At 36.4% G+C, this 21,607-nt stretch overlaps 1 protein-coding gene across 7 annotated transcripts in view; it reads left to right on the forward strand.

The window, feature by feature from the left end:
• Window positions 1-21,607, forward strand: part of NRG1 (neuregulin 1) — a 1,130,429-nt gene that overhangs the window by 944,293 nt on the left and 164,529 nt on the right. For all 7 annotated transcript variants that reach the window (XM_054497959.2, XM_054497962.2, XM_054497963.2 and 4 more), the window contains exons 2-3: window positions 10,318-10,495; window positions 20,714-20,835. In XM_054497959.2, the coding sequence (XP_054353934.2) occupies window positions 10,318-10,495; window positions 20,714-20,835 (300 nt within the window). The remainder of the gene's footprint in view (window positions 1-10,317; window positions 10,496-20,713; window positions 20,836-21,607) is intronic.

A 21,607-nucleotide genomic window follows, 5' to 3' on the forward strand; every position in this document is an offset into this window, starting at 1 on the left:
AATCCATTAAGACACTTTTGTTGCTGTATCCTCACGTGGGGGTTATCACATCGCAGTGAACACAGGAGTGAGATACAGCACTGCTCACCCTTGTGGCATTTGGCATATGACAGATAGACAGCTGCATAGTTCAAAAGAATTATTTTAACACCAATTGCAAGTATTGCCTTGTTTTATTTCCCCATCAATTATTCAAGTAGCTCAGAAAATTCAGCAATTTTGCATATCTACTGTATTTCTGACTGTCTTTTGCACGTGGAATAAGTGCAGAAATAATGTCACGTGGTGTATCCCAGGTTTTGTGAGGAAAATATGGACCTTATTGATAGATCAGTAAATAAAATCTTTAGCACATTGTCTACTAGTTAAGAGCCGGGGCTCTGGAGTCAGACTTCCTGGGTTCAGATACTGACTTGATAGTATACCAGCCATGTGACTATAGACCGGTTACTTTACCTCTCTGTTTCTGTTTCTTCATCTGTAAGTTGGTGATAATGGCAGTAATACATATCTCCTGGAGTTATCATAAAACTTAAAAATGTTAATGAGCATAGTGTTCTTAGAACAATGCCTGGCACATAGTAGGTACTCAATAAGTATCAGCTATTATTATTCAAAGGTGTTTATTGTTGAAAGTACTATATATATATATAATGTATATATGTATATATTACATACTACTATATATACTATATATAGATATACTATAAATAAAAAGGACTTTATTTAACTTCATCTCATAGGCTTTGAAAATATATTATAGTTGTTTTAAGATTTTAACTTTAGTCCCTAACTGTGAAGTATAGGGCAAGAAACTGTATAGAAAAGAGAGATTGCTAATTTCAATAAATAACTAATTTCAACTATCAGGGTGAAAAATTATCTCACCTAATAAACCTGCATTCATTTTCCCTTGTAGAATTTTACAGTATTGTAAATTTCTCACAGACAAATGTGGAGAGGTGATTTGGTTTATATAGCTCATTATAAGAACAAAAAAATTTACTGTAGTGGCTACGAAATGGAGTGATCTTTCCCAGATTTTTAATCTACTGTCCTTCTCTCCATTTTCTGCCTCCAGTTCAAATTTTGTAGAAAAACTAGGTATGGTAAAAAAAATCCTAGGTTTAAGCTCTGGTTCTGCAACTTGTTAGACTTATGACATTAAGTTCCCCTATCAGTTTCCATCTCCTCACCTGTAAATGGAAACAATCATTATGTACCTTACATGAAATACACACCAGAACTGTTGCAGATGAAATGAGATTTGACCAAATAGTAACTTTGGGGATATGTAGTGACAACAAGGCACATTAACAGTTAAGGGAGCAAACCAGCATCCTGTAGACCGTGGTCAGTCAATGGAGAAGAGCAACTTTGACTTGAGGGCACAGGAGGCATGGTGGCTGACACTTATAATCCCAGCACTTTGGGAGGCTGAAGCAAGAGGATTCCTTGAAGAGGATTGCTTGAAGTGTTTGAGACCAGCCTGGGCAACATGAATCTCTGTATACAACAAAACAAAACAAGCCCAGCATGGTGGTGTGTGCCTGTGCCTGTGGTCCCAGCTATGTGAGAGGCTAAGGCAGGAGGATCACTTGAGCTTAAGATTCTGAGGCTGCAGTAAGCTATGATCACATAACACCACTGCATTCTATCCTGGGTGACAGAGTGAGACTCTGCCTCCAAAAAAAAAAAAAAAAAAAAAATTAAAGCAGAGAAGGTAATGTGCTTTTCTTGCAATAATATAAGAACCATCTGACCACTCTGGGTAGACTCTGAAATTAGGTGAAATAAATGAGCTAGCAAGGAACATGACCAGGGTCTCAGCTGAGGCAGGGTCCAGTTTGAGAGTCCTCCAACAGTGATGGCCAGATAAGAGAAATACAGAACATGAAAACTTCAACTTACTTGACAATTTTCCAGTTAGATTTACATGTCATTTTTGTTAGTGTCTGATGGCAGAGCAGCATAAGAGTCCTAGCCCAGTGGCATGCAGAACACAAACAATGTCACAGGGCCCCACGATTCCAAATAATAAAAAGTCATAGAGAAGATAGATGGGGCCTCTGGAATCATTTTGCACCTGGGTTTCTTCTTTGTCAGTGTCTTCCAGATTCTTCCTTATCCTTTCAGCAGACACTTGAAGTCCTACTTTGGGTTAGGAGAGCCTGAGATCCTGTATATCTTCCATTCAATAAATTTAGAAATTTTGATGTTTAGGTATAGTATCAATCAAAATGGACACATACACAGTGAGGCAATAGCCTAACCCTCCAAATAGAGACTGTGACCCCCTGCTATTAACTCGCTGACCCTTGTTTGATTTGGTAGGGATAAATTCCTTGAATGGCCCTCTGTTTGTACATGTGGGTTTTTTTGTTTTGTTTTATTTTGTTTTTTGAGACGGACTCTTGCCCTGTCACCCAGGCTGGAGTGCAGTGGTGTGCCCACTGCAATCTCTGCCTCCCCAGTTCAAATGATTCTCAATTACTGGGATTACAGATGTGTGCCACAATGCTTGGCTAATTTTTGTATTTTTAGTAGAGATGGGGTTTCACCATGTTGGTCAGGCTGGCCTTGAATCACTTGATCTCAAGTGATCCATCTGCCTCGGCCTCCCAAAGTGCTGGGATTGCAGGTGTGAGCCACCAGCGCCCAGCCCTCTACATGTTTTTTAAATGCAGTCAGTTGAGTATGGTTTTCAGATGGAGAATATGATTAATCATCTTCAATGGTCTTAGCATAAGCATACTATTTAATTGAGCTGATTGTGGCTCATACCCTCAAATCAAATATCTTAAAGAATCATACTGTTTCAGTCATTGTGTAGCAGTTAATTGTGAGAAGTGAAACTTGGAGGACATCCGTATGTAAAATCCCCCACCAAAGGAAACCAATATGTTTAGGAAATCAAAATGAAGCACTAGTAAGAAGCCAACTCTGGCTGTAGTGGCACCACTATGATGAGTGTTAGAAGTAAAATGCTGAAATAGTGCCCCCAATTTTATTCTTTTATGTTGTATAATGACACGTTCTATGCATGTGATGTGCTTGCAAAGAAATTATTCAGTAGTTCATATACACATCGTTGCATTACATAAGGAGTTGGACATGGAACTGCTAGAATGGAATTTCCAGAGTTCAGCCATCTTAACCCTACTTTGAAGCCTATTCCCAGTGTGTTTGCTGGTTGGATTTAGTTTGCTGCCAGTGGTAAAGAGAGTCAGCTTGAGAATATATTATAACAAAATACTGAATTTTATGGCAACTTTTATTTCAAATGAAGGTGCCATCCTCCTTCCTCAATAGTCAGGGACAAATAGCAACTCCATTCCAGCTCACAGGGAACCCTATTTAACTTGAATCAAGAACATTCTGTCTGAAGCCTGATTCAGCTAGAGCACAGGGTGGGGTGAGCACAACATCACCACAGGTGGCAACAAATAATGATCTTGTTGGGCGATTCGGGATATAACTCAACATCACCCACTGCATCAGTAGCAGGGCATTAAAACCTAGCTGCATTCCGAAATACCATTACCACTAGAATGTGCTGCCTTTTACACAGCTATATTTACACATTTTCATCTGATGAGACAAACTTTCCCTTTTATAGCCAAATTTGTGAGTGCAGCTCAGAAGAGAAGACCAGATGGAAGAGCACAAAGTTTATCCACTCTGTTGCAGGACTGTAATCAACTTCGTGAGATAGTACCAGGAGGGAGAAATATGATTGGGGGAGTTTTGGAGACTCTCCATAGTAATTTATCTACTTCTAACATGACTATTAACAAGAGGACATCCTGCATAGAGGACTCATTAATGGTATTCGTGTGGCTTTCATTAGCTAACATAATTGTCAGTCACCGGTTGTCACTGTGGGATCTGCACATATGTGATGGTGGGCTTTTTACACATTTATGCAGGGAAGACTTAGCTAGGATCATAGCTGAAAGCTCATTGTTACTTGATAATATTTTGCAGGTTTCCTGTGTAATTTGTTCAGTGTGTTGAGGCTCTTCAGATTAGCTGCACAAACGTGGAGAGTAAAGATATGAGCTAGCTTTGCATTGTCAGATCCTTCAGAGACCAGAAATAACAACTTATCTAGTGTCACATGCCATCAGCATATCTCTGCAGCATACACATGCTAAAATTTGTTTCCTGTTCTTAACAATACAGTACAATATTTGATATAGCTGCACGAATAATATTTGAAAAATAAGGGCACAGTAGATGATTAAAACAAGAGGATTGCTTAGATGAATGAGGTTGTTTTTTTGGAAATTTATTTTGCCCTTACCACAAGTATTTTTTTCACCCATTAAATTATTGGCATAAATGAACATGTTGCATTGAGTTTTTGTGGTGGTCAGAATATGAAATATAAGTATTTTTGGATTGCAACCACATTTTTTTCCCCTAAATTGTGTGACATAGCAAATAGGAAAAGCAGAACACAAAAGTGGACTTTGGAAGTATACTTCATATACCTGCATGTTTTGAGTTAGAGTCAGAGGTGTATATTTGTGATCTTTTAAAATATTTGAAAACACTTAAAGCCTGTAAAAAGAAGTATTCAAAAGAAGCTCCTGTGAAATGTGTGGCATTGCTCTGACGGCATTTGCATGTCTGTTTTAAAAGGCTGTTCTTTGCACTGGACTGTCTGCCTCTGTTGATGCATTTCTAAGGGTGTGGATATGTTTATATTAATGTCAAGCAAGTTTGAAATAGATTTAGGCACAGACTGCTTAAAACTTGCTCTGTTATTAAGTTGTTTCAGGGTATGGAACTACCGCCTCTCTAGAAACACATAGAAAGCAAAATTATGAACTGCGGTAGACCAAATACAATTAAATCATGCTTAAGATTCTCGGAACACCTCCTGCATTTGAAGCATTAACTTAGCCTTGAGCTTGCCTTCAACCAATTTTTAATTAACAGATCTTTTATGCTTAGATAAGACTCTCAAGACAAGTAAAAATATTTTTGCACTTTTAAAATTCGAGTACTTAGTTAACAAGAATTGACCCTAAGTTTAGAAACTACCATTGGCCTTATAAAGTTATTCCTGGGTATTAGAAGATACTTGGTGAATAGGTTTTATTTCAGTGAAATAAATGATATTGTTTCCTGTGAGTAAACCATATGCCTGAGAAACATGTGTACATTGAAAGTGAATTCTATTAATAGATAGCTATTTATATAATCTCTGACAAAAGAAAATTTACTCTGTTGAAAATTGACTCATTATGGATAGATGAAAAAAAATCATACAAACCACATGGGCTCAAATATTAGTTTGCACTTTTATAAGAATCTGTGAAATATTCAGGGCTATTCCAGTAGTCCTGGAAGACAAAAAGTTTGAAATAATATCCACAAAGACAAAAAAAGGTTTAAAATTTTTGCCCTGTGTCCTTGATACTTGAATTTGAGCTCTGCCCCGTGTGAGTGAGAAACTTTGTATAGTCCTTGTCTAGAAGGTACTGCTGACAGCAGAACATTCATAGGTCAAGAATGCAATTGTGCAGCTCTGTTGGTAGTACACAGATGTGTTTCTTCACTTATGCTATGGAGGATTTTGAGTTATCAACTTAAGAGAGCTGTTTTCTGAAAAGCTGGATATCCTCATGTCATAGAAGTTACCCCAGAAGGATGCAGCAGGCACATTATTATACCTGGACTTCTAGGGATGCAAAGTTAGAGTAGCCATGAGCTTTTCCACATCTGATGATTTTGGAACTATGTGCAAGGAGAGAAATTCAGGCTGGTCACTAGAGGTATCCTTGGACCCCAAACATCGAGAAACGTTCATATATCAGGGTCAGCTTAGGAGGGGATATTTTAGCTAAGAAGGACCTTGGATCTGAAGGTCTCTGCCTCATTGCATTGTAGATCATCTTGTAAGGCAAGGAATGTACCACTCTGCATATGGACCCCAAAAGGAAAGGAGAAATGTTGACCTGCCCAATGAGTGATTGGTTTCCTTCCATCAAAAGACCATAGTGGGGTTGGAGCCCTGAAGTCATGATTGTGAGGGTGAACCATATGAGCATTTCAGTGCAATACTGCTTGCAGAATTTAAATGATTTAAATGAATGTAATTATCATTATTAATTAATTAAATTTAACTTATAAATTATTAACTCAAATATTTACAAGAATTTCTTTCATGACTGCAAATTAACCAAGAGTTTAAAAATACTTAATGACATGAATATAAAGAAGAAACCTCCTTGAGAGCGGAGGGTGAGAAGAGTGTGACGATTGAAAAACTACCAGTTGAGTACTATGCTTATTACTTGGACGACGAAATCATCTGTGCAGCAAACCCCTGCAACACTCAATTTACCCATATAAAAATCTGCATATGAACCCCCTGCACCTAAAATAAAAGTTAAAAAGAAAAAAAGAAAAAAGAACAGACTAATGCACACACGCACACACAAACACACACGTGCGTACTTAATGAAGCCTAGGTCTTTTATCTAATGGCAGAAAGATCAGATGAGAAAGGCAGAAAATCAGAGACAGACCAAGGCTCCCGGTTTTTTTTTCCTCTGTATGTGTTAGCATGCATATGTATAAATGTATTTCTATTTGCTAAACCATCTAAAGTTTAGTTGAAGACATCATGACATTTCACCCCTAAATGCTTAAGCAGATATTGTCTAAGAACAAGGAGATTCCTTTGCGTAACCACAATGCAGTGCTCCTGCTTGAGAAATTTAACTTTGATACAATATTTTTATTCAGATTTCCCCAGTAGTCCCAATAATGTCCTATATAGCTCTTTTTCCCTTGGAGCAGGATCCAATCAGTAGCTCCACATTACATTGACTTGCCATGTCTCTTTAATCTCCTTTAATCTAGATCACATTTACAGTCTTCTTTTGTTATTTATGACATTGATTTTAAAGCCTACTTCAGTTGTTTTATAGAATATCTCTCATTTTGAATTTGTCATATTGTTTCCTCATGTTTGAAATCAAGACCCCTAATACAGAAATAAGAAATAAACTAATGAAGACAGAAGGTGAAGAGGAAGGAGAGATGAGCTAGAGAGAGAAAAGAAAAGAGGGAATGAGAGAAAAGGAAAGAGAGAGGAAAACTGATTTTATGATAAAATGTTTATCAAAGTGGAAGAAAACAAAGTCTCTATATATTTATGTTCAGACTACATTGTTAAGCAAATATATGGAGTGGTAAGTGGGGAAACATGGTCCTTAAAGAGAAGGTATCTGAAGTACAGTTGACACTCAGACAATGTAGGCATTAGGGGTGCCAATCCCCTGTGTGGTCAAAAATTTAAGTATAACTTTTGACCCCCCCCAAACCTAACTACTAATAGCAGCCTACTGTTGACTGGAAGTCTTATCAATAACACAAACAGTTGATTAATAAATGTTTTAACTTATATGTATTATATATGGTATTCTTATAATACAGTAACATAAAGAAAATATTATAAGGAAGAGAAAATGTATTTACTATTGATCAGGTGAAAGTGGATCATTATAAAGGTCTTCATCCTTGTCATCTTCATGTTGAGTAAGCTGAGGAGGAAGAGGAAGAGGGGGGCGTTGGTCTTGCTGTCTCAGGGGCAGCAGAGACAGAAGAAAATTCATGTATAAGGCATTTTGATTAGAGGCAAGGGAATAAACCTCGGAAGTTCTGGTGTGTTCTCAAGTTAAATGTAAAATCCACAGGGGTGAAGATTTCAAACTAGTTATTTCAGTTTATACATAAATTAATGAGGCAATGTATTTTTCTTTAATATATGTAAACCAGTTTTTTTTTTTTTTTGCGTCATTTAACACCAGCAGATTTGTTTCTTTAAAACCCTTCACCAGGCCATTGGCTCACACCTGTAATCCCAACATTCTGGGAGGCCAAGGCAGGCAGATTGTTTGAGCCCAGGATGTGGAGACCAGCTTGTCTAACATGGCGAAACTCTGTCTCTACAAAAAATACAACAATTAGTCAGGGGTGGTATCATGCACTTCTGGTTCCAGTTACTCAGGAGGCTGAGGTGGGAGGATCACTTGAGCCCAATAGGTGGAGGTTGGAGTAAGCCATGATCATGCCACTGCACTCCAGCCTGTGCAACCAAGCAAGATCCTGTCTAAATAAAGAAAGAAAGAAATAAATCCCTTCACCAGGCTCACAAAATTAAAAATGATCTTAAGGAGTTAACAGAAATATGTAGACACTATTTCAGATACATGAGAATTTAGTCTGTTTTTAAAAACCTGCAAAACAGAGATTCATGAACCACATTTTAAAAAGACTTCTATGAAAGTTCTTCAGAAAAAAATATTTTCAAGCTGTCAAAAAAAAAAAAAAAGAACCAGACAAAATAATCAGGTATCAAGGGCTAAGAACAGCTAAAATACTTTTTCTAATTTGCCAGTGTGTCAACTACATTAAATGCCTGCTTCTCCACCTCATCTCCCAGCCACCAAATAAATAAAAAGGGGGATATATAACTGTAGGGGTACTGCTAAGAAATCACAGCATTCAAATGATTTTTTTCTGAAATTTTATTGGAAACTTCGTATGTTCATTCTTGACATTTTTAGGATTTACTTGGCAAGGGCAGAGTCGTAGAAAAACAAATAGAGTTCCCTGAGTAGGAAAGGTACTCCATTTCCTGTACATGGTTAGGTGACCCTGATTACTGTCCTTGGAGTCTTGAGCCCCTTACTCGGTGAATAATTAGGTACTGAATCAGGGAGGTACAGACTCATTTGCCTGGGTTTGTTTTCTGGGAGTTCCTGTTTAACATTCCTGAACTGGAGCAGAAGTAGATTTTGTAGCTGGCTTTTCTGAGACTCAGAGGAAACTGAGAGTTGTTGAATTCTCAGGTTCTGTGACATTTGTTGATTATTAAGTGAAATTATGTGTGCAGAGGAAAATTTATTCATCTATGCTTTTAAGAAATGTCTATGATAAACAGAATTAGACATACTATATAGAATTGCATAACACACCACCACATGTCCGTTATTACCCAGCTTCCACAGTTATCAGCTTCTTGGTAATTGTTTTTCACCTTTATGCCTATCCGTTCCCCACCACCATATTATCTTGAAGCAAATCTCAGATATTATAACATTTTATCTGTAAGTATTTCAGTGGATATTTTTAAGCAGTCTTGCTTAAAATAAGAATGGTATGTAGGTGTTTAATGTATTCTCCAAGTTAATGCATAATTTAAGTACTCAGTCTCTGTTGAGACTATTTAGATGCACTAAATCCAATCAAAGAGAGAATTTGTTGTGAGTAGTGGTCATCTGGAATGGTCCATTCATTGTGTATGGGATAGCAACTGTGTAGGTCCAGTCAAAGAGTGATAGCATCAGAGAATTTCTGTCTTGAAGAAAGGAGCCATTGTTAAGATTGATGGGTGTTCTGTGTTCTTTGGTCCCCTCTGATGACAGGATAGTGAAATGAGCCCTAGCTCTGAGTACCCACAAACTTTGTAACCATGGATAAAGTCAGCCACTTACTTATCTCTGAAATTAAACTTCCCGATTTTAAAAATGGATGTGATGCTTCCTGCGCCTATTCACAGAACTGTGATACACTGTGATTTGGGATGTGAACACGCTTTAAAAATAATGGCCCGGTTACATATTCTCCTTTTTATTTTTTATTTTATTTTTTAAAGTTTCTTTTTGAAACAGAATCTCACTCTGTTGCCCAGGCTGAAGTGCAGTGGTGGGATCATGGCTCACTGCAGCATTGACCTCCTGGGCTCAGGTGGTCCTTCTGCCTCAGCCTCCCAGGTAGCTGGGACTACAGGCACATGCCACCATGCCGGGCTAATTTTTGTATTTTCATACAGATGGGGCTTCACCATGTTGCCCAAACTGGTCTCCAACTTCTGAGCTCAAGTGAGCCTCCTGCCTCAGCCTCCTGAAGTTGGGGGATTACAGGCGTGAGCCGCCGTGCCGGGCCTACATACGCTCCTTTAACACAGGCTTTTGGCTCTTTGAAATTACCAACATTCAGGATTCTTAATGGCATCAGAGAATATAAAGCTTGAAGAAGTAACTATCTAGAATTTTTTAACGAATGATTTTCTAATCTTGGTTCTCTCTTTTCTTCTGAGTATATTTTATTTGGGCATTTTATTTTTCCCCAAGATGAGATCCATTTTCCCTCATCCATTTTGAAATTGTTTTTCTCTCTGTTAATAAAACCTTTGGAATGGTGCCTTGATCAGGCTAACTCCAGATTAAATGTTTCTCTTTGAAAGATTGCCTGGTGATCAGAATTGTTTTTCGTTCTCTTTTCTTCTTTTAGCCTTGCCTCCCCGATTGAAAGAGATGAAAAGCCAGGAATCGGCTGCAGGTTCCAAACTAGTCCTTCGGTGTGAAACCAGTTCTGAATACTCCTCTCTCAGATTCAAGTGGTTCAAGAATGGGAATGAATTGAATCGAAAAAACAAACCACAAAATATCAAGATACAAAAAAAGCCAGGGTAAGTATAATGCATAAAATAGTAGAGACTGCCCCCAGCAATAAGATAACATATAAATGTTATTTAGACCTTAATAAGTGAATTTACTATCAGAAACATAATAGATAATAAGTGAAAAGCTGTTTCATTATATAATGACAAAAAATCATGTTATCACATAGGCAAGAATTCTTGTGGTTCTTACATCTTATTGATGAAGGAAATAAAGGTTGGCTGGAGAAAGAACTGTAGGAAGTAAGAAGAGATGGAAAGGAAGAAGGAAGAGAGCATTAGTGGTAGATGCTGTCATAGTAATAGATCCTAAAATTGAGTTTCTTAGCCGGGACAGTGGCTCACAACTGTAATCCCAGCTCTTTGGGAGGCAGAGGAGGGCAGATCATCTAAAGTCAGGAGTTCGAGGCCAGCCTGGCCAACATGGTGAAACCTTGTCTCTACTAAAAACACAAAAAGTAGCTGGGAGTGGTGGGCGCCTGTAATCCCAGCTACTTGGGAGGCTGAGGCAGGAGAATCACTTGAACCCGGGAGGCAGAGGTTGCAGTGAGCCAAGAGTACGCCACTGCACTCCAGCCTGGGCAACAGAGCGAGACTCCATCTCAAAAAAAAAAATGCAATTTCTTTAAAATAAGACAAATGCATATGATAATTTAGAATACCAGTGCCTTACACAGTTAAAATCACAACTTCATTGTAAAGCTCAGTGAATACTTAGATTTATGGAAAGAATTGGAATGTAACCAGTTGAATTCCGACTATTTTTTAACAAGGGGTTAATGATATAACTTTATCTAATAAGAATTTTTAACTGACACTGCTGATAAAGCACATCATCACTCTAGCAGATTTTAAAATTAGATAATCTTAGGTAGCAAGAATTTTACATGTTCCTACCCTCCCCAAGGAGGTCCATATTTGACAGGGCTTCATGTGATTCCTGTAACATCTTGGTGGATGCATTCTGTATCTACTCTAAAATGATGCTCTGTTATCATCCCTACACTCTTCATTCTTATTTACTTCCTTACTTAAGAATCATTTCTTCTAATATCAAACTACATTTTGAAATCAGAGAAGAGATAAGTAGGTTGGATTTTTGCTTCTAAAGAGTCCTTTAATCAATGTGACATGTATAATAGTGGTTCCAAACTCAAAGATGATATTTTCTGCACTCACATCTCACAAGGTTCCAGTGAACCCCCAAGTATGGTAACAGAAGCAACAGAACAATCTCCTATACTTTGATTTTATAGGACGTTAACCAGAAAGTTGTTACACATTCATGAGCAAAGTGATTACCATGAGAATTAAATTTAATCTTATCAAAGATTTTGCTCTGATGACTGTAATTTTTTTTTCTAGTTTCTGTGGTTTTATTAGCTACATACTTTATTAACTACATGTTGACTCTAGTTATTGATCATGTCAGATAGATCTATAGCTTTGGAAGTATAATAAAGTGTAAAAGAAAGGGTTGTATCACTTTCTGCAGCAGGTGGTACTTCAAAGATACAAAATATAATACTGTAAAGAGACATGGCATTTTTATACCTAATATTACTTATTTTTTTACATTATTCCAATATGTAGCAGTTCAACAGCACATGGCAACTATCTTCTTTCGCAGATTAGGAAATTGAGGGTCAAAATAGTGTTCTGCTTTGCCTCAAGTCATATAACTAGTAAAAGACTCAGTGAGAGCTGAGTTTATTATTGTTATACCCATTAAAAAATGTAATATACTGAGAATGAAGTTAAGTTTCTTCCTGTAGATCATAGTGGTAATGAATGGTTAAAGTTAGATTTGAAATAGGTCTGACTCTAAGTCTCATGTTTAACAGCATATGTGCATGAGGGGAGGAGGAAATACAATGAATGAATTGAAAAGATAAGTATGATTCTTTTTTTTTAATTTTTTTTCTTTTTATTATTATTATTATTATTATTATTATTATACTTTAGGCTCTATGGTACATGTGCGCAACGTGCAGGTAACTTACATATGTATACATGTGCCATGCTGGTGCGCTGCACCCACCAACTCGTCATCTAGCATTAGGTATATCTCCCAATGCTATCCCTCTCCCCTCCCCCCACCCCACAACAGTCCCTGAAGTGTGATGTTCCCCTTCCTGTGACCATGTGTTCTCATTGTTCAATTCCCACCTATGAGTGAGAATATGCAGTGTTTGGTTTTTTGTTGTTGTGATAGTTTACTGAGAATGATGATTTCCAATTTCATCCATGTCCCTACAAAGGACATGAACTCATCATTTTTTATGGCTGCATAGTATTCCATGGTGTTACACTGTTGGTGGGACTGTAAACTAGTTCAATCCTTGTGGAAGTCAGTGTGGCGATTCCTCAGGGATCTAGAACTAGAAATTCCATTTGACCCAGCCATCCCATTACTGGGTATATACCCAAAGGACTATAAATCATGCTGCTATAAAGACACATGCACACGTATGTTTATTGCAGCATTATTCACAATAGCAAAGACTTGGAACCAACCCAAATGTCCAACAATGATAGACTGGATTAAGAAAATGTGGCACATATAAGTATGATTCTTATAAAGAAGTTTAACAGGACAAAAAAATACTCCTAGATTTTGGATGGAATGGATTTTGGTGTTTGCTTTTCATCAGACAAGTTAGTAAGAAATGAAGTTATCTCTGCATGCAGGGTAATGTCTGATTTATTTCTACGTGGCTGTCAAAGGATACCAGTAATATTTAAGTGCCCATGAAATGTTTTCTGCTAGGACTGTGGAGAAATTGAAGAGGTATAGGGCATTACAATCTCTGTGCCCAGGGGTGGGGGTCATAAGATTGTATGGAGATTATCTAGTTCAGTCTTATATGAAACATGGGAATTCTGGAAGTCATGTGTTGAAACACTGTTAGAGCAGGGGAGAAGGAAGGGAGGGAGGAGAATTTCATCTAGAAGAAAGCATCTCACACTGCAGATATTCAATCTGATGCTACCTGGAGAGAAGCAAATGAAGTTCGGTAGATAAGATGAGAAAATGAATTTTTTTAAAAAGTGAACTGACTAGAATGAATAGGCTTTAGAAAAGGTACATGTATACTTAAAGAGGTAATTTGTTACATGGCTTCGATGACATATAAAAGTATCATTAGTATTCAGAAAAGTGTTTTCATATTGGCTTCATAGGTCCAGACAGCTAAGAGCACTGTCTACATATTAATAAAATTCCATTATACCGGAAAGGGCAATAGTCAGAAATTACTTCTTTTAAACAATAGTCTTGCTGGAAAGAATTAAATGGGGAAAAATGTATTGAAGAGATGCAACCATAAATCACTCGCAGCAAAACAGTTAACATATTTGATCTAAAAATAAGACATACTTTGTATAGAGTGGACAGCTACTTGATAAGTGATCATCTTACCAGTTTTTAGAATTGGGTATTTTGTCATTTCTAAAATTGTGTCTTTTTATAAAAAAAAGCATTGTCAGTTTTTTTAAGATTAAAGGATCCAACTGAATCTCAATTTAATTAACATTTGCAAGGTGTTCTATTATCTCAATTTATCCTGTAAATATAAGTAGAAGGAATATAATTATTGTTATACCCATCTAAAACATTAATATCCTGAAAATGAAGGAAGCTGAGTTTCTTCCTGTAGATCATAGTGGTAATGAATAGTTAAACTTAGATTTGAAATAGGTCTGACTCTAAGTCTTGTGTTTTTTTCAACAGTCATTTGTGATTATGCTACATAAAGTCAGAAGTCAGAACATAGGCCTCTGGCATGCTTAGGATAATGTCTTTAATTAAAAGATTCTTATTTTTCAGATTCATTTATATATTACTATTAATGATTTTTAATTACTAAGATATTCAGACTATTACTGTTTTGCAGTGGTTAGTTGGTTGCTTGACTTAAACTTTTTCTTAGGCTATGATCACCCAAGCAGAGGTGAAGTTTAGTTTGAGGTGTAAGATTGTTCTGGGATTCTCTTTATTTAAATACGTTGACTCTTTCCCAATCCTTAGTCTTGACTTCTTTTTCACACTTCTTATAATCAGATTATGCATAGCAGCCAACATATCCTTTTAATCCCTTGGTGTTTAATGGAACAATTTCACAGCAATATGCAATTTCTATTATTTTGTAAAATCTTACCCTTCTTTTGCCCACGGTCCTACTAAAAACTACATTCCTACGTGTTCTTGGTATGATTTTTGAATTCCCATTGAGCCTTTGTTTATTTGGCTAACCCATGTGTGAGGCCAATGAAAAGAAATGGAAACTACCCTCATGTTATATGTCTGCTTATGTCTTTGTTCTTGTTTTCTTTGACTGGTGGATGATTTTGATCAAGAAAACTGGTTAAAAAGCTTGGCGTGTGATAGATTCATATGTGAGGACTGGCAGATTGACCTCATTTAAATACCTGTTCTATCTTAGCTTTATTAAAGGCTGGCTTCCTATTATTTGTATGTTTCACACACTTTTGGACACCCTTAATTTTGCCTCAGCTCTTACATATTTTAATTTTGTTTAAAATTGGCTCTCATTGGTTTATTCACATTGGACAAATATTACAATTATATCCTCTGTTTTTAGTGGTTGCTTTTTTTGACTTTATAATGGAAAAAGTTTATGTGCATTTTTTTCTCATATTAGCTGAGCAACTCTGGCAGATCACTTGAACTTTATATATAATGAAACCTCAATGTTCTTATGTAGAAAATGGGAATCCTCAGTGGCATTCCATATGGTTTATGTGAGGCACTTGGTACAGTGACTGGTTCTGTTGCTTAAGAAGCCTCTCTTTTAGCCAAGCACAGTGGTGTGTACCTGCAGTCCCAGCTACTGAGGATCTCTTGAGCGCAGGAGTTCAAGACCAGCCTGGGAAACATAGCAAGACCCCGTCTCTATACTTAAAAAAAAAAATCATAATTTCCTCTTTCACTTCTTTGTCCTTTTCACGATGATCAGTTTTACACTATCTGAAGCAGTGTTGGACACACACACATACACACACACACACACAAACACTGTCTGTATAATTCCTTAGGGGTCAGGGAACCAAAACTGTATAAACAGAAGAGTTCTTCCCTATATGTGTTTAAGTTGCCTTAGGCTGTAACTATGGTAGAATAATCGAGTTAAAATAAAACTAAACTAAATAATAGCTAATGGAACCTTGAATTCACTTTGTAAGTGAGCACTCAGTAAAAAACACCGTGTGCTTTCTGATATTAAAAAAAGAAAAGGAAATTAATATTCAGAACTTTTTATCTTCAAATTACTTCACATTAATTTATTTTTACACTGTACTGTTTTTTTCTTATTCTCAAAGTAATGCATGCTTATTATGAAAATCCAAATATTTCAGGAATATAGAATGTAATTACTATAATAATAGCTAACACTTATTGGGAAGTTACTATATTGCAAAAATTATTTTAAACAGTTTACACGAATTAACTCATTTAATATTTTTAGAAAATAAACATCCATTGAAACACCAACCTTCCTCCAGATCCCTAGAAAACTCATCAATTAAAGAGCAAAAAGTTAAATTTATGACTATAAGGGAATCAAGTAGTCTTTCCAAGCTAATTTCCTTCTTATAGACAGAGTATGATATCTTACAGAAAAGAGAAAAAGAAGACTGTTGTATCCATATTTACAAAGCCCCAAATCTTTTTGCAATATATAATTTTCAAGGAAGATTTGGCTCATTCTACACTCTTACTACATTCTGTCCTTACTCTAGGACACAAGGCTGGATGAATCCCATAGTTAAATGTATCATTAGAATTCAGAGGGATCTTTATGCTCCTTGAGGTCAGTGGTTTTCCAATGATGTCCCTGTAGAGTCCTAAATCTCTATTGAATTACAAAAAGGATTACCAGTCACTCTGACCTGGAACACTTTCTGTGTGATATTTTTGAATATGAGGTTCTGATTTAAGCTTTCATTTTAAAACAGGATTTTGTTGTAAAAAATAGTTGAAACCGCTGATCTAATTTAATCTTTCTCTGCATAGAGATATTCTTGTAAGAATGTGCTTGGCAGGTGGCTATCCAGACTTGAATCTTTCCAAAGAGAAAACCTAACTCTTTCACAAGACACCCTATACATTTTTGAATGCTCAGAAAAGTTCTTCTATGTAATATCATTCAAAACATGTTTCCTTTTTCCTGTAAGACTTAGTTTTCCTGTAAGACTTAGCAATCCCAAATAATTTCCTTTTCCATATGCATCCAGGAAATATATTTAAATAGCTACTCATATTTCATTCATAGTTGTCTTCCAGTGGGACCTCTGTTTCTTTAACATAATCCTCTCTAGTGATAAGATTTCTAGGCCCTATTCAATTCTGATCACCCTCGTCTAAAGTCCTTTAATTATGGTTTTTTTAATCATCAAATATCATTCCAAAGTATATCCAAAGTATAATTCAGCATTCTAGATATGATCCAGCCAATGAGGAATGTATTGGGACTTTTATCCAAGTTGATTGATGCTCTGCTTTAATATTAATTTGGCTAAAGAGTACATAAGGTTTTTTTGTTCTTCTTTCTTTTTAAAAATAGTTTTAAAAATGGGTTAATAATAAGCATGTGGATAATTAGAAATCCTTATTTCTGCATATATTGTAGTCGAGGGATATCTCCTCTTGTATTTATGTCACCACTTTTCGAACGTGAATGTACTTGTGATTTTTATCTCGATCAAATTGAATCTTAGTCTTGGCCCATTGATGTTCTGTCCTAGGATTCCCAAGGGTGTTCTCCATAGAAAAGATTCCATGGCCACATGTCATGGCTGCCTTAGAAATTCACAGTACAGATTTGCAAAAAACCACTGAGGTGCATTGTTGTAAAGAGACCTATTTAACTTTTTTTAATGCAACATTTATTTTAGCATAGAACCATTTTTTTAAATCTCTCTTTCTTTTAAAGCCTAACATTTGATTGCATTACTAGGAATAGTGTTCCAGGAAACAATGCCAAGGCCTATTAGGAGAAGTTTGATTTTAAGACTTATCCCTTTAAGATTATGTTAACTGTAAATATGATTACCATGTTTTCTTATAGTTCCATCTAGTTCAATAGTTAAAATGTTAATTGCATTGGGTCAAGAAAAGGGTCTTTACATACAAACAGGATTGTTCCTAGATTTGTATAAATAGGAAAGAAGGGTTGTTCTTGAGGGTGTTGTAGTAATCTTGGAGTTGTAAATTCTTGGGATGTTGTTGTAATCTTATCTCAGAATTTGAGGACTTAAAGAAAGCTACTATTTTCTTACTTTAGACATTTACTCTTTCTGTGGCATTGAAAATCAAGGTATTGTTCATAATTTATCTATTATTGCTAGTGATTTCATGGTTATACATGAAAATTCTTCCAGCAAACTGTGCTAAATGTTGGGCTGGAAAATCTTACAGTACTTATCCAATTTTTTCTCACTATTTTTCAAAGGTACCTGTCATGAAGGAAACTTGTCATATGTGATCAAAGTAGATAAATAGCTGATAATCCATTTAAAAAAATCATACGGTATTTGAACACTCCAAAATTCAGCCCCAAAATTAATACAACCTGCATCGGGTGATATTCTAATAATTGTTTTATTTTGATAATTTTAAAAGTTGTCATATTTTATTGTTAAGACATATCTATTTGCAAAGATACTTGTCATCAAAATGGCCCATTTTGGCCTATAGGGATATACTTTGGGGAAACTTTCCTATGAATAATGTCTCTGGTTGATGTGTGAATATTCTTTAAATGGCCCTTGGTGGTCTCCCCATTCCATAGATAGATAAGGCTGTTAAATTACGTCCACTTTTTGTCAACTTTGTTCTGTGGACCATGATTTTCAGAAAACATTAACAGATATGCCTTGTAAATGAAAAGGATTCCATGGTCAAATAAGTTTGAGAGAAAATAAATAATATATCCCTTTTTGGGGAGTCAGAGTACATCAGCGTATTCAAGATGCTGAGAAATCCTGTGAGATTAAAGATAATGAAAAGCCTGTCTTTATTTCACCTAATATTTTCCAAATTTATTTGAATGTGGAACACATTGCTTTGTTACCTCAGGTTTACCTGTTGACATCATTGAGTCATGACTAGCGCAGTTAACTTTTTCTTTTTCTTTTTTTTGAACAAGTCTCACTCTGTCACCCAGGCTGGAGTGCAATGGTGTGGTCTTGGCTCACTGCGACCTCTGCCTCCTGGGTTCAAACGATTCTCCCGCCTCAGTCTCCCGAGTAGCTGGGACTACAGGCGCATGCCACCACACCTGGCTAATTTTTGTATTTTTAGTAGAGACAGGGTTTCACTATGTTGGCCAGGCTGGTCTCGAACTCCTGACCTCGTGATGTCTTCCTCGGCCTCCCAAAGTGCTGGGATTACAGGCGTGAGCCACTGCTTCTAGCGGTGAAGTTAACTTTTCAACCCCTATGTTGGTTTGACCATCACTGTCCCTGGTCTGGACCACCTCTGATGGTCTTTGCCCTCTCATTATGGCATTTTTCTTTACTCCCAACCAGCCTTAGAAATATTAGGTTCTGCTGAGTACTTAAGCAAACATCCAGATATTTTCTTCATTCATTCACACATTTATTCAATAATGTCTGAAGACAAAGCATAGCCTGATGTATGCTCCACGAGACTAGCAAGAAGTTGACATTATAGCTACACTCTCCAAAGTGTATGTCCTAGGTCGAGAGATCAGACATACTGAAGGAACTCTCATGAGAGACTTACTCAGGGCTGTCAGAATTTAGACACGTGAGAGCAGCTCCAGCTACATGACCAGCAGGGGCTTGGTGAAGCAATTGGCACCTGACATGGCCCTGGAAGGTCAGCTGAGATTTTGATGCATAGGAATGCAGGGCCCCCATTGTAGGAAGAAAAAATGACACAGACAAAAGCACAGAGATGGAAGATCAGGGGGCCTACATGTGGAACTTTGGGTGGTTCAATCAGATAGACTGGAGGATACTAGTAGGAATTATATTTGGAACAATTGATTTTTCTCAGTTAACATTGATATGTGACAAGAAGACCAGAAAATTCACCAGAAAACTAGCAAAGTCTAACGTGGGAGATTTGCAACCAGAAGGATTGCTGTTGTTTCTTCCTCCTTTGTTTTCTCCCTTGTCGTTATCCCCTTAAGAGCCCAATAAATCACAGTTACCAGGTTAGAGCATAGAAGGATTGCTATTATTTTTTAGAGAGAGGGGTCTCGCCTTGCTGCCCAGATTGGAGTGCAGTGACTCTTCATCGGCATGATCATGGCACACTACAGCCTTGAATTCTTGGGCCCAAGTGATTCTCTCATCTCAGCCTCCCAAGTAGCTGGGATTCCAGGGGCAGGCCACCACACCAGGCTTTAGAATAATTCTTTAGAAAGAATTCAGTAAACTCTGAGCCAATCGCTGCTGTTCTGAGTTCTTATATCTTGGAGACTGCTTAAATTATAGGTTATGTGCGACAGTAAAACACAGACACAGCAAATCACAATGCTGCCCATGTTAAAAAAAAAAAAGTGAATGTTGATGTAATATTCAGAGTTTTTAAAACTGTGTGATAATGTTGCCCAAATATTTATTCCAGTATTAAGAACCTTTCATGTGGTACTGTGCTCCCAGCAATGAGAATCTTAAGGAAAGAAAAATTCCCTTCCTTTTGGAATTGATAAATCCTCTTCATTCAAAATTAACATTATTCTTGATGTTACTCTAGTGAGAAGAAGAGTGCACAGTATTTTTTTAATCTATTCTAACCTTCAGTAAGTGTCCTTAACAGACTTGTAGGAAATGATTTTATACATTTTTCTCTTCCTAAACCCTAGTGGCTGATGGCATTTGGATATAGAAAAGTAAGAAAATTTACCAATTGGGTTTAAAAATCTAAGGTATAACACAGTTATTGGTGATGGTAAGGGAGTAAAAAGAAAAACTACAGAAGACTTCCTTTAAACTACTGATTTAGGTGATAAAATTGAGATGAAATCCATGGTATAACTTAAATGTGATGCATCTTACTTTTACTCTAGGTAAAATCATGTGGTTGGATCAATATAATGGAAGTTGTATTTTAACATATGTGTAAGGTGGGGAGAGGCAGTTTGAGAACTCTGAAAGCATAGAAAAGTATGTATTTATATTTATTGGATTTCTGTGATATATACTGACACCACTTTGGTCCTGATCTTATAGGAAGTCAGAACTTCGCATTAACAAAGCATCACTGGCTGATTCTGGAGAGTATATGTGCAAAGTGATCAGCAAATTAGGAAATGACAGTGCCTCTGCCAATATCACCATCGTCGAATCAAACGGTAAGAGATACCTACGGTGTTCTGTTCCTCAATCTGTAACAAGAGTAATCAAAACATGTGGTAAGACTCATAATAGACTGGTGTGTTAAATCTCATTGTGAACAAATTAAAAACAGAGAAAGAAAACCAGATGTTTCAAGGATCTTGTATGTCTTTCATAAATTTCTGTACTCCATGAGATTATATAGACCTGAAATATACATATATTTTTTACAAAAGGATTTTAATAAGGCCATGAATGGCAGAGATAGGTTGGGTTGGTAAAATATAGGGGTTATACCATTTGTTTAAGTTGGTCAGTGAGGGCAGTCAAGTCTTTGGCTCTCTGAACAGCAGAATACAGTCATATATATATACAGGATATATATACACAATATGTATATATGCACACACAGAATATATGCATATTAGATATGTATTATATATGCATTATATATGTATATATGTTTATGTATATATAATGTATTATATATGTATTATGTATGTATTATATATGTATTATATATATTACAGATATAATATGCATATATATATAATATGCATATATTCTGTGTGTGTGCAGAATACAGTCCTGACTCAATTCTGGCAATTTTATTCCCATTACATCGGGCATTAGGTAGTAGAAAGTTAAACCATTAATTTTTTTTAGGCCTATTAATTTTGAAATTAGGACCGTCTTAGAGGCAATAAATTTCCTACTAGGAAGAGGCTTCATCTTCAGCTTTCTTCAGAATAGTACCAGGCAATACTTGTTAAACAAATGAATGACTTA

The sequence above is a fragment of the Pongo pygmaeus genome, chromosome 7 (assembly GCF_028885625.2).
Source record: "Pongo pygmaeus isolate AG05252 chromosome 7, NHGRI_mPonPyg2-v2.0_pri, whole genome shotgun sequence".
Taxonomy (NCBI): domain Eukaryota; kingdom Metazoa; phylum Chordata; class Mammalia; order Primates; family Hominidae; genus Pongo; species Pongo pygmaeus.